Consider the following 17,613-nt stretch of genomic DNA (forward strand, 5'->3'; position numbering starts at 1 on the left):
CTAATTTATCCCACCCTGCCTCCCTTTCCCCTTTGGTAACCGTAAGTTTTCTATGTCTGTGAGTCCGTTTCTGTTTTGTAAATGGTTCATTTGTATCATTTTTTTAGATTCCACACGTAAGTGATATCATACCACATTTGTCTGACTTACTTCACTTACTTTGATAATCTTTAGGTGCATCCATGTTGCTGCAAATGGCATTATTTCATTCTTTTTTATGACTGAGTCATATTCCATTGAGTGTATGTACCACATCTTCTTTACCCATTCACCTGTTGATGGGCACTTACATTGCTTAGGTTATTGTAAATGGTGTTCAGGCTCCACTTTTAATTCTAGTTCTCTTACTATGTCCTCTACATCTGTAGTTACTTCCTTCACTGAATTTTTGAACCCCTCAAAGTCATCCGTGATGGCTGCAATCAACTTCTTCCAAATTCCTGTTAATGTCAACATTTTGATTTTGATACATCCTTCCCATGAATCACAAATGTTCTTAAGTTCTTAATGGCATCTAGAATGGTGAATCCTTTCCAGAAGGCCATCAATTCACTTTGCCCAGATTCACCAGAGCAGTCCCCGTCTATGGTAGCTATAGCCTTACGAAGTGTGTTATTTAAATGATAAGAGTAGAAAGTTGAAATTCTTCCTTGATCCATGGGCTGCAGGATGGGTGTTATGTCAGCAGCCATGAAAACAGCATGAATCTCATTGCCCATCTCCAACAGAGCTCTCGGGTGACCAGGTGCATTGTCAACGAGCAGTTGAAAGGACTCTTCTTTTTCTGAGAAGTAGGTCTCAACGGTGGGCTTAAAATAGTCACTAAACCATGTTGTCAACAGATGTACTGTCATACCGGTTTGTTTTTCCATTTTTTTAGAGCACAGGCACAGTTGATTTACCATAATTCTTAAGCGCGCAAGGATTTTCAGATGGTAAATGAGAATTGGCTTCAACTTAGTCACCAGCTGCATTAGCCCCTAACAGGAGAGTCAGCCTCTTCCTTGCAGCCGGCACTGACTTCTCCTCTCTGGCTATGAAAGTCCTGGACGGCGTCTTCTTCCAGTAGAAGGCTGTTTCCTCTCCATTGAAAATCTGTGATTCAGTGTAGTCACCTTCGTGGATGATCTGAGCTAGAGCTTCTGGAGGACTTGCTGCAGCTTCTCCATCAGCACCTGCTGCTTCACCTGGCACTTTCGTGCTGTGGAGATGGCTTCTGTCCTTCAACCTCATGAACCAACTCCTCCTGGCTTCAGACTTTGCTTCTGTGGCTTCCTCCCCTCTCGCATCCCTCATAGAATTGAAGAGAGTTAGGGCCTGGCCCTGGATCAGGCTTTGGCTGAAGGGAATGTTCTGGCTGGTGTGATCTTCTGTCCAGACCACTCAGACTTTTTCCATATCAGCAATAAGCCTGTTTGGCTTCCTTATCATTCACGTGTTCACTGAAGTAGCACTTTTTTTTTTTTTTGCAGTATGCAGGCCTCTCACTGTTGTGGCCTCTCCCGTTGCGGAGTACAGGCTCCGGACGCGCAGGCTCAGCGGCCATGGCTCACGGGCCCAGCCGCTCCGCGGCATGTGGGATCTTCCCAGACCGGGGCACGAACCCGTGTCCCCTGCATCGGCAGGCGGACTCTCAACCACTGCGCCACCAGGGAAGCCCCTGAAGTAGCACTTTTAATTTCCTTAAGAACTTCTCCTTTGGCTTCGCAGCTTGGCTAACTGTTTGGTGCAAGGGGCTTTAGGTCTGTCTCAGCTTTCGACATGCCTTCCTCGCTAAGTCATTTCTAGCTTTTTTTTTTTTTTTTTTTTTTTTTGGTATGCGGGCCTCTCCCTGTTGTGGCCTCTCCCGTTGCAGAGCACAGGCTCCGGACGTGCAGGCTCAGCGGCCATGGCTCACGGGCCCAGCCGCTCCACGGCATGTGGGATCTTCCCGGACCGGGGCACGAACCCGTGTCCCCTGCATCAGCAGGCGGACTCTCAACCACTGCGCCACCAGGGGAGCCCCATTTCTAGCTTTTGAGTTAAATTGAGAGATGTGCAACTCTTCGTTTCACTGGAACACTTAGAGGCCACTGTAGGGTTATTAATTGGCCTAATTTCAGTATTGTGTCTCAGGTAAGAGGGAGGCCTGAGAGACGGAGCGAGACAGGGGAGCGGCCGAGAGGTAGAGCAGTCAGCGCACACAGGATGTTTGTGGGTTAAGTTCACCATCATCTGTGGGTGTAGTTAGTGATGCCCCAAAACAGTTACAGTGGTAACATCGGAGATACGCATCACAGATAACATGACAAATGTGATATTAATGAAAAAGCTTGAGATATTGTGAGAATTACCAAAATGTGACACAGAGACACCAAGTGAGCAAGTGCTGTTGGAAAAATGGTGCTGATAGCCTTGCTGGGTGCTTACAGACCTTCAGTTTGTAAAAAGAGGCAATCTCCAAAGTGCGATAAATCGAGGTCTGCTTGCCTGTCTCTGGCCCCACCCCACTTTGAGAATGCGAGACAGGGAGAGTCCTGTGGGAATAACAAAAATAAGCTATTTTCTGGTCTTTCACATTTTTATTATGTAATGACTGTCATTTCAGAAAGATGCAGTCGGCCCTCTGTATCCATGGGTCCCACGTCTGTGGATTAAACCAACCTTGGATGGAAATAGTCAGGGGGGAAAAGAATTCCACAAAGTTCCAAAAAGCAAAACTTGAATTTGCTGTGTGCCAGCAACTACTTCCACAGCATTTACATTGCTTTAGTTATTATAAGTAATCTAGAGATGATTTAAAGTGTCCTTGAGGATGTGTGTAGGTTATATACAAACAGTACGCCATCTTGTGTAAGGAACTTGAGCACCTGCGGATTTTGGTGTCCACGGGCGGCCCTGGAAGCAGTCTCCCTGGAATACTGAGGGACGACTGTATTAACTAATTCACTCATTTGTTTTCAATTGCTACTCTGAGAACCCTACACCCCAGGCTTACGTCGGCAGCTGATCCCTGAAGGCCGCAGTGCTGCTTCTCTCGGCCGGAATTGTACGTGAATTTCACAGACTGTGCACGGTGCAGGGAGCCAGCTCATCCACACACTCTCTTGTGTGGACTTTTGGATCAGAGCATAAGAACTTAGATAAGAAGCTCTTCACCTTGACCACAGAAGTATAAGTAGACTTGCAACTCGTGAATTTTTCAGTTTCTCCTGCTGAAGGTGGTGGCTACCATATGTGTTGGTACTTGTATAAAAATAAAAGCCTTGTAAATAAAAACAGGGATAAACTTTCCCATGGGCACAAATTGGAAATGAATGGCTAGAAATGAGCATTTTCTACATTTCTGCCGTGAGTTATTTCTTGACCACAGTGGTGGATAGTATCTAGTACTGTCACTTGGAACCTTTACAGCTGTTGCACGTGTTTTCACTTCTGTAGTGGTCTGTGTTTCAAAGCCTTGAAGGTAATGGGCATGTGATACAGTTTCCTGGTTTCTTTAAATTAGTTTTAGAAGTCAAATAAGCTAGGAAACAGTTTTCTGGTGGCATCATCTATTTCCAGGCTGCGCAGCATTTCTCTTTATTGAGTGCAGACCGGGGCTGGTCCTCAGGGGGCAGGTGGCTGCCTGTGGGCCCAGCTTCCACCAGGCAGCCCAGGGACCGGCACATCTGTGGCATGCGATGCCCGCCATGTGTGTGGCTGGCATCAGGAAGCCAGACCCGTGTCCAGTCAAACATCATCGTACGGTTGTGGGAGTGGTAACTATAAAAAACTGAAATTTGTTAAAAGTTCTCAATTTATTGTGCTCCTTTGGAAAGAGTTGCTAAAGTTCTTGGTCAGAATGTATCTGCCAAGCTCCCTTGTTTTTGTCATACAAAACGCATAGATGTGTGTCTGCAACCATGGGCTTCAGGTGCTGCCCTGATTCTCGTGAGCTTCTTCAATCAGACTGACGTTGTCTTACTTTCATACCTCATGTTTCCCCCCAGATCTCTTCTCCCCTTCAAAAGGCAATTTGCTGTGGTGCTAGAGCTTCGGGGAAGGCATTTAACCAATCTACTTCAGTTGTACATTTTGTTGTGTGTGTCTGTGTTTTGTCTCATCTTTAAGGCTCTGCTTTGCGTGACCAAGCCGCGCAGCTGGGTGTTCCAGCGGCCGTCCTGTGCAGCCAGGTGGTGGCCTCTGGCCTCGTGCGGGTCTGTGAGGCAGATGCGGTGCCCCCTCCCAAGGTGCTGCTGACACCGGACCAGAGGGTAAGACACAGCACGAGTTGCTATTCAGCTGTTTGGGAAAGTTGGACATTTAATACTGTTTCTTAGAAAAGATTTAATCTCTCTTTTCAGAAGAAACTGTCTTCCTTGTTTGAGATCGCGCAGAATTTATTAGCACAAAGCATGTTCTCCCGTCTTTCCTTCTGTCAGGAATTATGGAAAGTACAGGTAAAGTTGAGATTGTAACTCTGACTCTAGGGTTTTCAAGCAGTGTTCTGTGGACTTTGGTGGAGCCAGTAAAATCCCCGGGTTTTGTTAGGAATTCCAGCAAGCATCGTATTAATTACAGAGACTGGGGTGCCTCTGTGGATGGGAAAGAAGGACCATCAGTCACCATGTTTGTCAGTATTCACCCATCATTAGTAATATTTATTAGAATAGACTATGCACAGAAACATCATGCTTTGCTTTCTTAGGTATATTATGATGAACGATTTCCCAGGGTAGCATAGTAAACTAGAAAAATGTGATTTAAAGTGATTTAAAATCCTTCTTTTTTTTTTGGCCGTGCTGCGTGGCTTTGGGGATCTTATTTCCCCTATCAGGGATTGAACCCGGGCCCCCTGCATTGGGAGCAAGTGGAGTCTTAACTGCTGAACTGCCAGGGAATTCCCTCATCTGTTCTGTTTTGAAACATTTTGAATTCAGTAGGCCTATAGATTTTTTTTTAATTTGAATTTTATGTTGGAGTGTAGTTGATTTACTGATTTTTGAACACTTCAAGCTATTGCTTAGTTATTAAATGAGATCAGTTAAGTATATAGGAGAAGGAAAGAAGAAAACCAAGATGATGGTGCATTCATGGTTTTTTCCCCCCTTTTATCCAGCATACAGTGTAGAGCTCAGTTGACTATCAGGCGTTGGTATGGCCCCTGCGCCCGTTGGTAACTAGCTAAATGGCCCTGGTGTTTGCAGGTAGCAGAGAAGAGTGGGCGGCCATGGCTGATTGGGTGGTTAGGAAGGGCTTCCTGGAAGGAAGTTGCGTGGGGTGTGAGGCATGAGTTCCTGGGTGAAGAGGAGGGCACTGTGGGTGTTGGGGCCGAGTCCGACGGGGGCTCCTTGTTCGAGGGGGTGGGCACATCAGTGCTATAGCCTGGAGGGCCTCCCTGGGAGGACAGACGAGACTCTGAACTTTGTCCTGAAAGCTGGGAGGAGCCACAGAAAGGGTTCTAAAGAAGAGGAGAGATTGGCCTGGCCAGTTACATTTTGGAATCTTGTGTTGGCCATAGTGGAGAAAGGCCTGGAGGTGGACTAAGCTAGAGGCTGGGCAGAGAGCAAGCCTGAGCCTGAACCTGGTTGCAGTGGCGGGGGGCGGGGTGAAGGTGGGGATGTGAGTGTTGAGAGGCTTGGTTTTCAGGAGAGCACGTGCTGAAGCACACAGGCTGAACGTCTTGTAGGAAAGTGTGTGCGTGAAGGACTGACTCATAGTTCCTGTCATTTTCTGCAGAATTCTTTGCTGCTTGAAGCTGTGTGGCGCCTTCATGTTCAAAACATTGTAAGCCTCCAAGAGCTGCTGGAAAGGTATACCAGTGATTATTTACCATTAAAGTAAATCGAACATTTAAGTTAAAAATTAAAATTTTATGTAACATGAAATTTAATTAATATTACATGATTTAGTTTTTTCTAATCTAGTATGATTTATTTATATGTAAAACCAAAAATCACCTAGAGAAGCAGTTGCTTTATTATTTAAAGAGAACATTTGTTATAATTGAAGTCTTCATCGTGCACAGACTTGGTAATGTTTTCTTTGTATAAGATGTACAGTGCGATAAAATATTTTTAAAAGCTAAAAAAGAGACATTCAGGTAGATATGGCTGATAGAATGTGTGCAACTCTTACCTCCTGAAATCCCACCAACAGTCAGAAAGGGGGTTTTATAAAAAGAATAACCCCATAAGGTTGGGAGAGTCTAGGGGAGGAGAAGCAGGAGGCGGAGGGACGGGTGGTGAACGACTTAGCAAGTGAGCAGGCGGTGCGATGGCGCCGGGTGCCTCTGGGTGAGGGGGTGAAGGGGAGGGGGGCTCAGGATGAGCTGACTGAGAACACACATGAGGAGCATATGGAGCTGGAGGTGGATTGTCTTCTCTGCTCTAGGCAGCCAGGCAGTCAGTCCTCCCGTGGTCGACAGAAGGCTGGAGGTTTACGTGTTTATTCTCTGGTCAGGGAAAACAGACAATGTCTAGTTTGGGGAACTGTCAAGCACAGTTGAAAATGTTGTATTGAAACCGGTGGCAGCATGACACGTGGGTCACATCCAGAAGTCGTGGAAGATTGATCAGTTTGACTACGTGAAAACCGTATCTCCCAGCATACATGCCTGATGTCAGGGCTCCAGACACATGAAGCAAAACCTGACAATTGGAGGGAGAGATGGACTTTCAACTGTGGTCATCGGAGCCTTCAGTCCCCCACTTTCAGTAACGGGTGGATCACCTGCTCAGACCAGCAACGACCGGAGACGAGAGAGAGCAGCATTCGCAGCTGGCGCCCGCGGAGCGCCCCACCCGGCAGTGCCCAGCGCCAGGGGAGGCCACCCGCTTCAGGCCATAAGCCAGGCTGGAGTAAGTTTACAAGGGTTGAAACCATACACGGCGTGTTCTCAAGTCACAAAAGAACTGCATAGAATCAACAAGAAGTTTTGGGAAATCCATAATATTGGGAATTAAGCAATAGACTTTTTTTTTGTTTTTAATAAATTTATTTATTTTCATCTTTGGCTGCATTGGGTCTTCGTTGCTGCGTGAGGCCTTTCTTTAGTTGCGGTGAGCGGAGCTACTCTTCGTTGCTGTGTGCGTGCTTCTCATTGTGGTGGCTTTTCGTTGCAGAGCATGGGCTCTAGGTGTGCGGGCTGCAGTAGTTATGGCACTTGGGCTCAGTAGTTGTGGCCTGTGGGCTCTAGAGCGCAGGCTCAGTAGTAGTGGCTCACGGGCTTAGTTGCTCCGCGGCATGTGGGATCTTCCCGGACCGGAGCTCGAACCCGTGTCCCGTGCATCGGCAGGCGGACTCTCAGCCACTGTGCCACCATGGAAGCCCCACACATCCTGTTTTTATTTTAATTAATTAGTTAATTATTTTTGCCCATGCCGTGAGGCATGCAGGATCTTAGTTCCCCGACCAGGGATCAAACCTGTGCTCCCTGCAGTAGAAGTGTGGAGTCCTAACCACTGGGATGCTGGGGAATTCCCCACACATCCGGTTTTTAGAGCTTACTACAAGACTGTAATTATCAAGAAAGTGCAGTCCTGGCATAAGGATTGACATATAGATAAACAGTAGGATTGAGGATCCAGATGTAAACTCACACATTTATGGTCAGTTGATTTTTGACAACGATGCTAAGACCATTTAATGGGGAAAAACGGTCTTTTCAACAATGGTGCTGGAACCACTGGACATCTACATGCAAAAGAGTGGTGTTGGACTCTACTTCACACTACAGATGGCAACTAACTCAGTGCATCAGAGACCTAAACCTGAGGGCTAAAACCATAAACCTCCTAGAAGAAGATCTGAGGGTAAATCTACATGACCTTGGGTCAGGCAGGGGTTTCTTGGATATGACACCGAAAACTCATGCAACAAAAGAAAAAATAGGTCATTTAGGCTTCATCAAGTTTTAAAACTTTAGTGTGTCGGCCCTATCGAAACAATGAAAAGACAATGCATAGAAATTGTTTGCAAATCACATATCTGATAAGAACCTAGTATCTAGAATAAAAGAATTCTTAAACTTCAACAAGAAGAAAAATAATCCAATTAAAAAATGGACAAAGGATTTCAGTAGACATTTCTCTAAAGAAGATTTACGAATAGCCAAGCACGTGAAAAGATGCTCATCACCCTTATTCTCCAGGGAAATACAAATGTGACAGGTGAGGGCTCCCCCACCCCGCTCTGCGCCCAGACAAGGACTGTCCTGCAGGGCTGCTGCACTGCTGACGTCTAGAGCCCATTATCGCTACTCTCGCTATTTATTATTACTGAAATTTCTTTTTTCTCCCAAGAATAGTAAGCTACTCCAAATAAATAAACTATTTGAAAAAAGTGATTTTTTTTTTTTTTTTTTTTTTTTTTGCGGTACGCGGGCCTCTCACCGCCGTGGCCTCTCCCGTTGTAGAGCACAGGCTCCGGATGCGCAGGCTCAGCGGCCATGGCTCAGGGGCCCAGCCGCTCCGCGGCATGTGGGATCTTCCTGGACCAGGGCACGAACCCGCGTCCCCCGCATCGGCAGGCGGACTCTCAACCACTGTGCCACCAGGGAAGCCCAAAAGGGATGATTTTTAACATCAGTGGCAGCCATTCCTGATGCCCCTTGTACACCTGCTGGCCCTGTTGTGGCTTGGGACGGGAAGGCTGAGGTAGTCGCTAGCTCGCTGTCAGTGGAGTGAGTGTGAAAGAAAGTGGAATAATGGGGTCAGGTGAACTGTGTGCTTGTGCCCCCAGCCATGCCGACTCTCAGGCCGTGGTGGCCTGGCTCTCCAGGGACCTGCGCCTGCTGTGTGAGCAGACAGAGGCACCCTGTCAGCACGCCGACGTCGCCAGGGCTATGCTTGCTGGTAAGTTCACGGCAGAGGTGGGTTCCTGGGTACAATTGCTTTAGACCAGTGGGAACGCTTTCTGCTGTGACGATCTGTGGGAAGCAGAGCGGCCGACACACTCCAACAGGAAGGCATTGCAGTCCATACCTGTCGTTGTGGGTTTGCATTGAACTTGAGTTGTGGAAATGTCAGCTTGTTGACCCGGTGGGTTGGGCTGGAGCTGGTGTGTTAAGGATGTGCACCTTGTGACCTGCTAGCAGAGGCAGGTGGCTCCCCCGGCATCCCAGCTCCCACTTTGGGGGAGCGAGAGTCCAGGGCTGATTTGACTGAAGACGCAGTTCCTAGACAATGCGCAAAGGATGTAGGGTCACAGATTGGTTATTTACATATCCCAGGGAGCTGGGGATGAGCCGTCCTCCGTCCAGGTCACAAGCGAGCAGGAGAGAGCACAGCAGAAGGCACCAGTGCTTGTATGGTGGCCACTGGCTTTCCACGGCTCAATTCTAGGCGGTAGTTTTACAAGGTGCCCGGGAGAAGCAAAGTGGGAGCTTGGGCAGGAATCCTTATTTGAATGTGGGGACTGTGGGTGAGCAGGGCTGCCCTGCTGTGGACGCCTGGGCAGCGCCACACCCTGTTCTTCTGTCAGCTTCCCTTTCTCTCCGAGTCAGCAGGCCCGCCGTCACACATACCGAAGGAATGCAGTCCACAAGTAAACGGAAACCTAGATGGGAGGGGTTCCCTACAGTTAGTTGGCTTGTGGACTGTTTTCCTTTGCAAAAGGTGCATTCCTTTTTCCTAAAACTTTCCTGGTGATGTGAATTATTTCCAATTCCTGAATCCTGTAATCTGGTCCCAGATTAAGTTTAAATTGAAATTTGACGAAATCTTTTTAATGTCAGTCCCATTGGTCGTAACCTTTTCAGAAGTTATGAGTCCATTTCCTGCCTCATTTCCCACAGTGTAATGCTTCCGAGCCCTAGAACCGTCCTTGTATGGTTGGTGTAGGAGATGGGCTGAGAGGAAGGCCACGTAAAACCCTTAGTAGATACTTTTTTGTTTTCAGTGAGAAAATCCTTCCTATAAACTTGATGGATTGTGTTTCCTTTTCGCATAGAGTGTGGCTCGGGGAAGAGGCTGTCCTTGGCTGGGTTCGGTGGTGTGGTCGGTGGGCTCCCTGGGGCCAGGAGCCAGTGTCCCCTCAGCTCCATGCAGGTCCTCACTCTGCCGGCCCCTCTGAAGCTGGTGGTCTGTGTGATTCACAGCTGTTCAGAGACCACAGTGTATGTAAATGCTTTGGTTTTGTGGGTTTCAGATTTTGTGCAAATGCTTGTTTCGAGGGGATTCCAGAAGAACGCGGATGTGAGAGGAACCGTGGACCCGGAGTGGATGTCCCAGGTAGGAGGACACCGGGCCTCGTGGGGCAGCGGCTGCAGCACGAGGGGCCCACGCTGTAGTTGTCAGCTCTATACGGGGAAGTCCGCTTTGCTGTCACCACAGGGCGCTCCCTGAGTGCAGATGTGAGGGCACGGGCACGGGCCTGGACGGTGGTCTCTCCCCCACAGCTCTTGAGGGTAAAGCCCTCCCCACGACCCAGATCCTGGGCCGTGCCTGAGGGGGAGTCTGGAGATGAGCTCTTTGTAAAGTCGAGTCTTGCTTGACTTCGGGGTGGCGGCTTGCTCGCTGGTGCCCCTGTGTAACTGCAGCGCTCTGTCCCTGCAGGTGGCTGTCGCCGTTCTCGAGAGGACGCTGGCTTGTGAGTGGCTCCGTGGCCGGGTGGCGAATGGCCCCCTCGCTGCTTGGGGCTCCCCGCGGCTCGGTGCCGCCCGGGGGCCTCTTCCGCGGCTGTGATGGGGTCTAGACTCACCGACTTACTTGTTTCCCTCCTGCCGTCGGTCTTGCTGGCTTCACACTCGACCCCCAGAGCAGCAGAGGTGGCCAGTTGAATGGTTCATTAGGGAAGCATTTTCTTGCCTACATATTGTGCTTGATTTTCAAGGCTTAAGTCTGGCACCACTGAGACACTTGGGATCTTGCAGGGCTTGTGCGTCGGGGGGTTCGGGGGCCTAGGAGGCCTGTGATGGCAAGGTGTCCGTTACCTGACTTGCCCAGAAGCAGTTGGTCGGGGCTGTTGATGATGGACGGTGATGCTGTGCTGATGTCTCTTTTCTGCCTCAGCCGCGCTCGAAGCTTTGGCGGCCGGGATACAGGAGGGGTCCGCAGCACACAAGGCAGTGAGCTGCTGGTAAGTTCTGGGGGTGGGCCTGCCGGCTGAGTGGTCCCAGGAATTCTGGTCGCCCCCGAAGGCCCAGTGATCCTTTGCCATTGTGGTGACATCGGGAGCTGGAAAGCACTAGAAGTCCTCTGAAGATGAGGCCCTTCCTGTGGGAACCATGCCACCTCCGGGTCTGAGGGGAGGGGGTCTGAGGGGTCCCAGCCAGGGAGACCTTGCCCGTCATGCCTGCCCCCGCAGGACCCTCCGCTTGCTCTCCTTGGTTCTGTGGAGGCGCATCCAGGTACTTGGGGACTGAACGCTGGGGTGTCGGGTTTGCTTCAGAGTAACATGGGGTGAGGCCACCTGGACCTTGGCTCTGTCCTGGGAACCCAGGAGATTTCCCAGCATTTCCAGGCTTTGTCACTCTTTCCATTTTTCCATTATTTTGCTCCTGATTACCTCTTCTCCACGATTACTTTAATCGTCCTCAAACCTGCTGGGTGAGTACTTTACTCATCAGCATATAAAACACTGCTCTGTTCTATGTTTTATGCATTTTCACGATGTGCTGAGTCCGTGCTCAGACTTGTCCCGAGAGTCAGATCACGACTTTTCACGATTTTTATTTAGTTGCCAGCACTTAGAGTCAGACGTCCCCTCCCAGTCTGGGTGGCCATCCTGCCTGGAGCCTCCGCACTGCACGTGTGACATGGGCAGTTCACGTGGCTGCCAGGGCCCCGGATTCTCTCCCCTGAGGGGTCAGGTGGGGCTGATCATGACACCCCGCTGTCGGCCCCGGTCTCCCTTTGTCCCTCCTGACCTGTCAGTGACATCCTGCTCCCTCTTCTTTTCTTGCTTCTCCTGTCGGGAGAAGGACGTCCTTGGCTCCGGGTGGGGTTGAGAGCCTCCATGTGCCGGGGCAGGATCAGGTGCTCAGTGGGAACCATGGCCCTGCCACCTCTGGTTCCCATTTCACAGATGGGGAGACTGAGGCTTTGTGACTGTGCTGGGTCTGGGTCCAGCCACTGGCTGTCGTCACCGTGGCCTCCGTCACCTCCTGCGAGGCCCAGCCTCCTGTGACCTCACTCTGGCCTTCTAGCTTCTCCATGTGACAGCAGCTCCATTGCCTTTGATTCTGTTCTGTTGAAGCGACGCTCCCCTGGATTCCATTTCCATCTGCGGCACCGCAGCCTGGCTGCAGGCCTGGCTGGGGAGGCGTGGGCAGGGCCAGCCTGTGAGCCTGTGAGCCTGAGCTGGGGGTCTGGAGTCGGGGGCCTGCAGGTCCCTGGCTGCTTTGCCAGCGAGCCACTCCTCATGCGTGAGGTGTCGCTGTCAGGTGCTGACACTGTTGAGTGGCGGAAACCTGCAGGGGTCTCCTCCCCTGAGATCCTCTGCTGCTTCTGCAGGTTCGGTGTGTTCAGTGGACACATGTATGGAAGTATAATTTCAACCGAGTCTCCAAAGAGGTTCTTCTGTCACACTCTGACCCAGATCCTTACCCACAAGCCTGTGCTGAAAGGTGGGTCCTGGTGCCCTGGGTGCCTCCCTTGACAGAAGCTCGGGCCACGGATGTTAATGCTGGGAGGACAGTCCGTTTGTCATTAAATATCTTCTCATTTGAAAGCAACACTTTCCTGTAAAGAAAATTTAGAATTAAAGAAGCGTCATCCATTATTGCCAAAGTAGAATATCTTTAATATGAAGCCCTTCCTGTCTTTCTAGATAGGTTTTTAAACCAGTGCTCGTACTGTGAATTCCAAGGTTCTGTTTCTGCGGCTCACGTCAGCATTTTCTGTGGGTGCATGGCTTTCTGAAGGGTGTCCGACACCCGAGTCATCTTCTGCCTGACGCACTGTCCCGTGAGGGCTGGGTGGTCCGCGAGGCTCCTCATGGTGCCTTCTCTGTGGTGCTGTGTCCAGGGGCGCACGGAAGCCCCCGGCAGAGGCTGCTGCCCTCCCAGAGGGCCTGGCCTGGCTGATGAGTGCTTTCCAACTGTGTCCTTTCAACACGTCCTCACTGACTGCTTATTCTTAGTGAAAGTTTAAAAGCAGCAAAATTAAAGTGTAACTGATGGGTTGGAGGATGTTTATAGCAGATATGATCAAGGATTACCAAAGACAGACAGTTCATGACATAAAAAAATGGCTGGAAAATGGGGAAATGGTGAAGTTCACATACATTTGGAAAAGTGCAAATTAAAACAAGGTACTTTATTGGTACTGAACTTTTTGATGATTACTGATGTGACATTATGTGTATTTCCTCCTGAATGAAGTTTCCGACGCTGTTCAGATGCAGAGAGAGTGGAGCTTTGCAAGGACCCCGCCTCTGCTCAGTGGCCTATACCGTAGGGTAAGTGCACAGGGTGGGGTCCAAGACCTGCTGCACGGGCTCTGTGGGTCCCAGGAGATGCCACAGCCACGGCCGTCCATGGCTGGACCGCCGTCCGGGTGCAGAGACCGAACTTTTCACTTGGGCAAAGCACCTTGTCCTCAGATGAGAGCTCCCTGCAGCCACTGCTGGCCGTGGGGGTCGGGAGGGCAGGCGTCTCGAGTCCAGGCTGGGTCCGACGCGGAGTGGGAGGGAGTGGGGTCCAGCTTTGACACTCGGTTTCAGCTCTTCGTGACCCTGAGCCCAGAGGAGCTGGTGGGCCACTTGCAAGAGGCTCTGGAGACACAGGAGGTGAACTGGCAGCACGTGCTGTCCTGCGTGTCCACACTGGTGATCTGCTTGCCAGACGCACAGCAGCTCGTTGATGGTGCGCGGGGATGGGAGCCCCGTTGTGTTCCGTGTGTGCGTGTGCGTGTGATCCGTGGACCGGCGTTGGGGCGAGCCTGCGGGCGGAATCGCTGTGTCTGGCTCAGTGAGGATGGAAGCCCTTCCTGCCTACCCAGCCGGTGCCCTCTGGACCGCCCTCTGCTGTCGGCCTGCCCGTGTACCCGCTGCTCGGCTGCGTGTGGGCCGCCACCCAGGGCCTGGGGGTCGGTGTTGGGTGAGCGGACTGTCCTGCCTGCCCCTGCACCCCCGCCCCAGTCCCCGTCCACAGCCGTGCCACTGTTCTCACCTAGGTTGGGTGTCGCGTTTGCTGACTCATGCGTTCGAGAGCTGTGACCTGGACAGCATGGTCTTGGCGTTCCTGGTTGCACGGCAGGCTGCGCTGGAGGGCCCAGCTGCCTTCCCGTCCTATGCCGCCTGGTTCCAGGTGAGCCGCCTGCGCTCCCGCTGGGGTCGGCTCTGCCGAGGCTGCTCAGATTCCCATCTGCCTCATTGAGCTTCCTGCCGTCTCTCACGAGAAAATGAGTGAAATCCAGCAGGAAACGGTGAAAGCGAACACAGCTGCCTTTTTTTGCACAGTGTGCTGCGCTGTGATTGGTTTCACGTCTGTCGGGGAGCGCCCGCCTCTCTTCCCTGTTTCCCTCCACCTGCGCGTGTTTGCCCCTCTTCCCGGGCTGCTGAACCTGGCCGGGCCTGGGGGGCATCTTTGGGACATCAGCTTTGACGGCTGGGCGTGTGTGGATTTGGGTTTACGAGCCCTGTTCTTTGCAGAAGGTTTGGGTGGTGTAGCTGTGGCCGCTTTGGAGAGCCCGCCTCTCTCTGCATCCACCGGGCTCTGTGCCTGGTGTGCCGTAGAGATGGTGGGCGTGGCTCTTTCTTTCACGGAATGAAGCTCCCTTCCGGCCCCGCGCTTCCCCCAGCTCCACACAGCGGGCCAGGGGCTCCTGCTGGACGCATGTGGACTCAATGACTGCATCCACAGTCCTGGCACTGAGGGACTTACCAGAGTCCACTCGGTGCTCCGAGCATAGGTCCAGTGGTGTCGGCCTTGTGTGCTCGTTCTGATGACTTTGTGCCTGTCGTCTGACAGCACAATTGTTAAGAAGAACCACAGGGTGTGCTTTGGAGGAGGAGCTTCCGTGGGCCTCGTGGTGTTGCTGGTGGGCCTCTTGTGGCTGGCATGAGGCGAGTGCTGGTCTCTGCAGGCTCATGGGGACATAATTCAGGGCCGACACCTCTTCAGAACCTCCCTGCCCTGGGCACCCCCAGGCACCCCTGGGTGCCCTGGGTTCTATAAGAGTCCACTGTCCTGCTGTGGCCTGGGCACTTTGCCCGAGGGCCCACCCCTGCAGGGATCTCATCCGCTCAGACGGGCTTGGAGCTGGAGTGGAATGAATTCACCTGTGAGGAAGGGGCTCTCGCGGGGTGGTTAACAAATCCTGTCTCTAATGTTCATAGAAAGGCACCATATTTACCATTTTCTCCAGCAATATATTTTTAATTTTTAAAATAAATTTTCAGTCCATCTGTTTAGCTAGGCCACAGCCATGCCGTCCTAAAGAAAAATGAACTGAAATGGCTCTGCTTCCCTTTTTCTGCTGTTTTTGAGGCCGGGATGTAGCCACGGCCGCCACACAGCAAGTCCTCCCGTCGCCCCCACCTCATGCCCATTCTCTCCACAGGCCACCTTCGGGAGCGCAAGGGGCTTCCACGGCTCCAGCAAGAAGGCGCTGGTCTTCCTCTTCAAGTTCCTGTCTGACCTCGTGCCCTTCGAGGCCCCCCGGTACCTGCAGGTGAGAGGCCGGCGGCACGTTCGGCTCAGGGAAGCCCCGCAAGTGACAGTCACAGAATGCAAACGCCATCCTGGGGTGTTGGTGCACTCCTGGGGAGGCATGTTTCTTATAGTAAATGCCCAGAAACCAGCCGCATGTGGTCCTAGGAGCTGGTGAGTGAGCAAAGGGGGCCTGGTGCCTGCATAGAAAGGGGGCCCCATACCACGGACACCGAAGCCGGCGAGTACCCTGGGTCCCGTGGTTGGTTTTTAAAAATGATATATTTTTATGTATCTGGAAGAATCTGCCCTCAGTGGCTGTGGACGTTCCTTCTGGGAGTGGAAGACTTCACGCTCCAGTTTACGTTCTTTATCACCATGTACATTAGTCTCATGATTAGAAAGCGCCTTGCAGTGAGCTTTCTTTTGTAATCAGATGACTATAACCAGCATCCGCTTTGAGGGGTAGGGCACTTGGAAGATGAATCTCACCTTCTTTCTTTAATTAAGAAATGCGTATTTCATTTCAAAGAATACACGTGACGTAACTCACGCAGCCTGGAGTCTGGTCTCCCCGTGCATCTCAGTCCCTGCCGCCCCTCCCGGCCCCGTGCCGAGACCCTCACCCAGGACTCCGTCTGCCCCACCTCCAGCTGTGGCCCTGGGGTCTTTGGCTAATTCTTCAACTTTGTTGCCGTCAGTACGAGTGTCTCCCCCAGAAAGTCAGGACAGCTGACGGGCTGATGGACCTGCTCCGCCCTCTGCCCGCAGGTGCACATCCTCCACCCGCCACTGGTTCCCAGCAAGTACCGCAGCCTCCTCACCGACTACGTGGCGCTGGCCAGGACGCGCCTGGCCGACCTCAAGGCGAGTCCCAGCCTCCCCTGCTGCCTGCCTGGCCTCTGCCTGGCCTCTGTCAGCCTCCCCTGCTGCCTGCCCCTCCTCTGTCTCCATGGAGGCCGGTGCCTATCTGGGTCCTCACATGCGCCCGTGTCTTTGCAGGTTTCTGTAGAAAACATGGGGCTCTATGAGGATTTGTCTTCAGCTGGGGACATCACGGAGGTAATGTCCCGGGCTTGTCGCTGAGCGTCTCTGCGTGTCCGAGCCTTTTCTGTCTGGGCCCCGGTGCGTGTGCGGCAGCCGGGGTGAGCTGTGCTCCAGGGCTTGTCCGGTCGTATCCACACTCTTCAGAGCAGCAGCGAGGGCCACCTTTTACAGGGATGCTTCTTCCAGGAGGTCCCCCTTCCCGTGGTTTCACGGACAAAGTGGTCTGTAAAACAGTTGGGGAAGGGCGGTGTCATGTTCTTCTAGGAATTACAGAAAAAAGTGTGAACTATATTTATGTAGACCAGATGTCGGATGGCCATATGCGGTGTGTGTGTGCTTTCCTAAGACACTCTTACTTCAAAGTTGCGAGTCTCTGGAGAGCCCTTGCTGTTGGACTGTTAGGCGAATACTTTAAGTTTTCTATTTAAGATTTATCGCTGTTCACAAGTTGCCATTTCATAATTTTTTTAAATCTCAAAAATTAGGTCTTGGCACCTTCCCACCTGAAAATCTTTCATTGGGATCCTTGTCTCTCCCAGAAGGGCAGCAGGAAGCGGGGTGGAGTGCACAGACACATGGAACCTGGGGGTGGCTGTGGCTCCCCAGAGGTGCTGAGCTCTCTGGGGCTGGGCCAGCAGTTGACCCCTCCTTGTGGTTTTGCTGGTATCAGGGCATTTGTCTGCATGTCCGCTTGCTCTGTCATGCCTCTCGCCTGACCACAGAACCGTGGCCCCGCTCTGCTCTTGCCTTTTCTTTTAAATCTTCTGTTTTTTTCCGTCCTCCCCACTTGGAGCCAGCCCCGCTGCCAAGCGGCCCAGGATGTTGAGAAGGCCATCATGGTGTTTGAACACACGGGGAAGATTCCCGCCGCCGTCCTGGAGGCCAGGTGGGGTTACGCTGCCGGAAGGGCTGGTGGGCAGGTGCTGCTGAGCCCCTGCTGTGACATGAGCTCCCTTGCGGAAAGCCCAGGTGCCCCGCAGCACAGACTGTTCAGAGGGACCAGACAGGCC

The 17,613-nt window shown here is 51.8% G+C and overlaps 1 protein-coding gene across 4 annotated transcripts in view; it reads left to right on the forward strand.

The window, feature by feature from the left end:
- FANCA (FA complementation group A) overlaps positions 1 to 17,613 on the forward strand; it is a 53,565-nt gene that overhangs the window by 4,293 nt on the left and 31,659 nt on the right. For 2 of the 4 annotated variants that reach the window (XM_049703560.1, XM_049703561.1), the window contains exons 1-8: positions 10,639 to 12,529; positions 13,286 to 13,362; positions 13,627 to 13,768; positions 14,079 to 14,212; positions 15,468 to 15,578; positions 16,328 to 16,423; positions 16,559 to 16,618; positions 17,401 to 17,489. In XM_049703560.1, coding sequence (XP_049559517.1) covers positions 12,325 to 12,529; positions 13,286 to 13,362; positions 13,627 to 13,768; positions 14,079 to 14,212; positions 15,468 to 15,578; positions 16,328 to 16,423; positions 16,559 to 16,618; positions 17,401 to 17,489 — 914 coding nt within the window. In that variant the 5' untranslated portion in view covers positions 10,639 to 12,324. Of the gene's footprint in view, positions 1 to 4,092; positions 4,236 to 4,325; positions 4,422 to 5,700; positions 5,775 to 8,703; positions 8,817 to 10,110; positions 10,194 to 10,517; positions 10,552 to 10,638; positions 12,530 to 13,285; positions 13,363 to 13,626; positions 13,769 to 14,078; positions 14,213 to 15,467; positions 15,579 to 16,327; positions 16,424 to 16,558; positions 16,619 to 17,400; positions 17,490 to 17,613 lie in introns of those variants that run through there. The other 2 variants (XM_049703562.1, XR_007474364.1) reach the window with 2 other exon arrangements.

This window comes from Orcinus orca, chromosome 20, assembly GCF_937001465.1.
Source record: "Orcinus orca chromosome 20, mOrcOrc1.1, whole genome shotgun sequence".
NCBI classification, from domain to species: Eukaryota; Metazoa; Chordata; class Mammalia; order Artiodactyla; family Delphinidae; genus Orcinus; species Orcinus orca.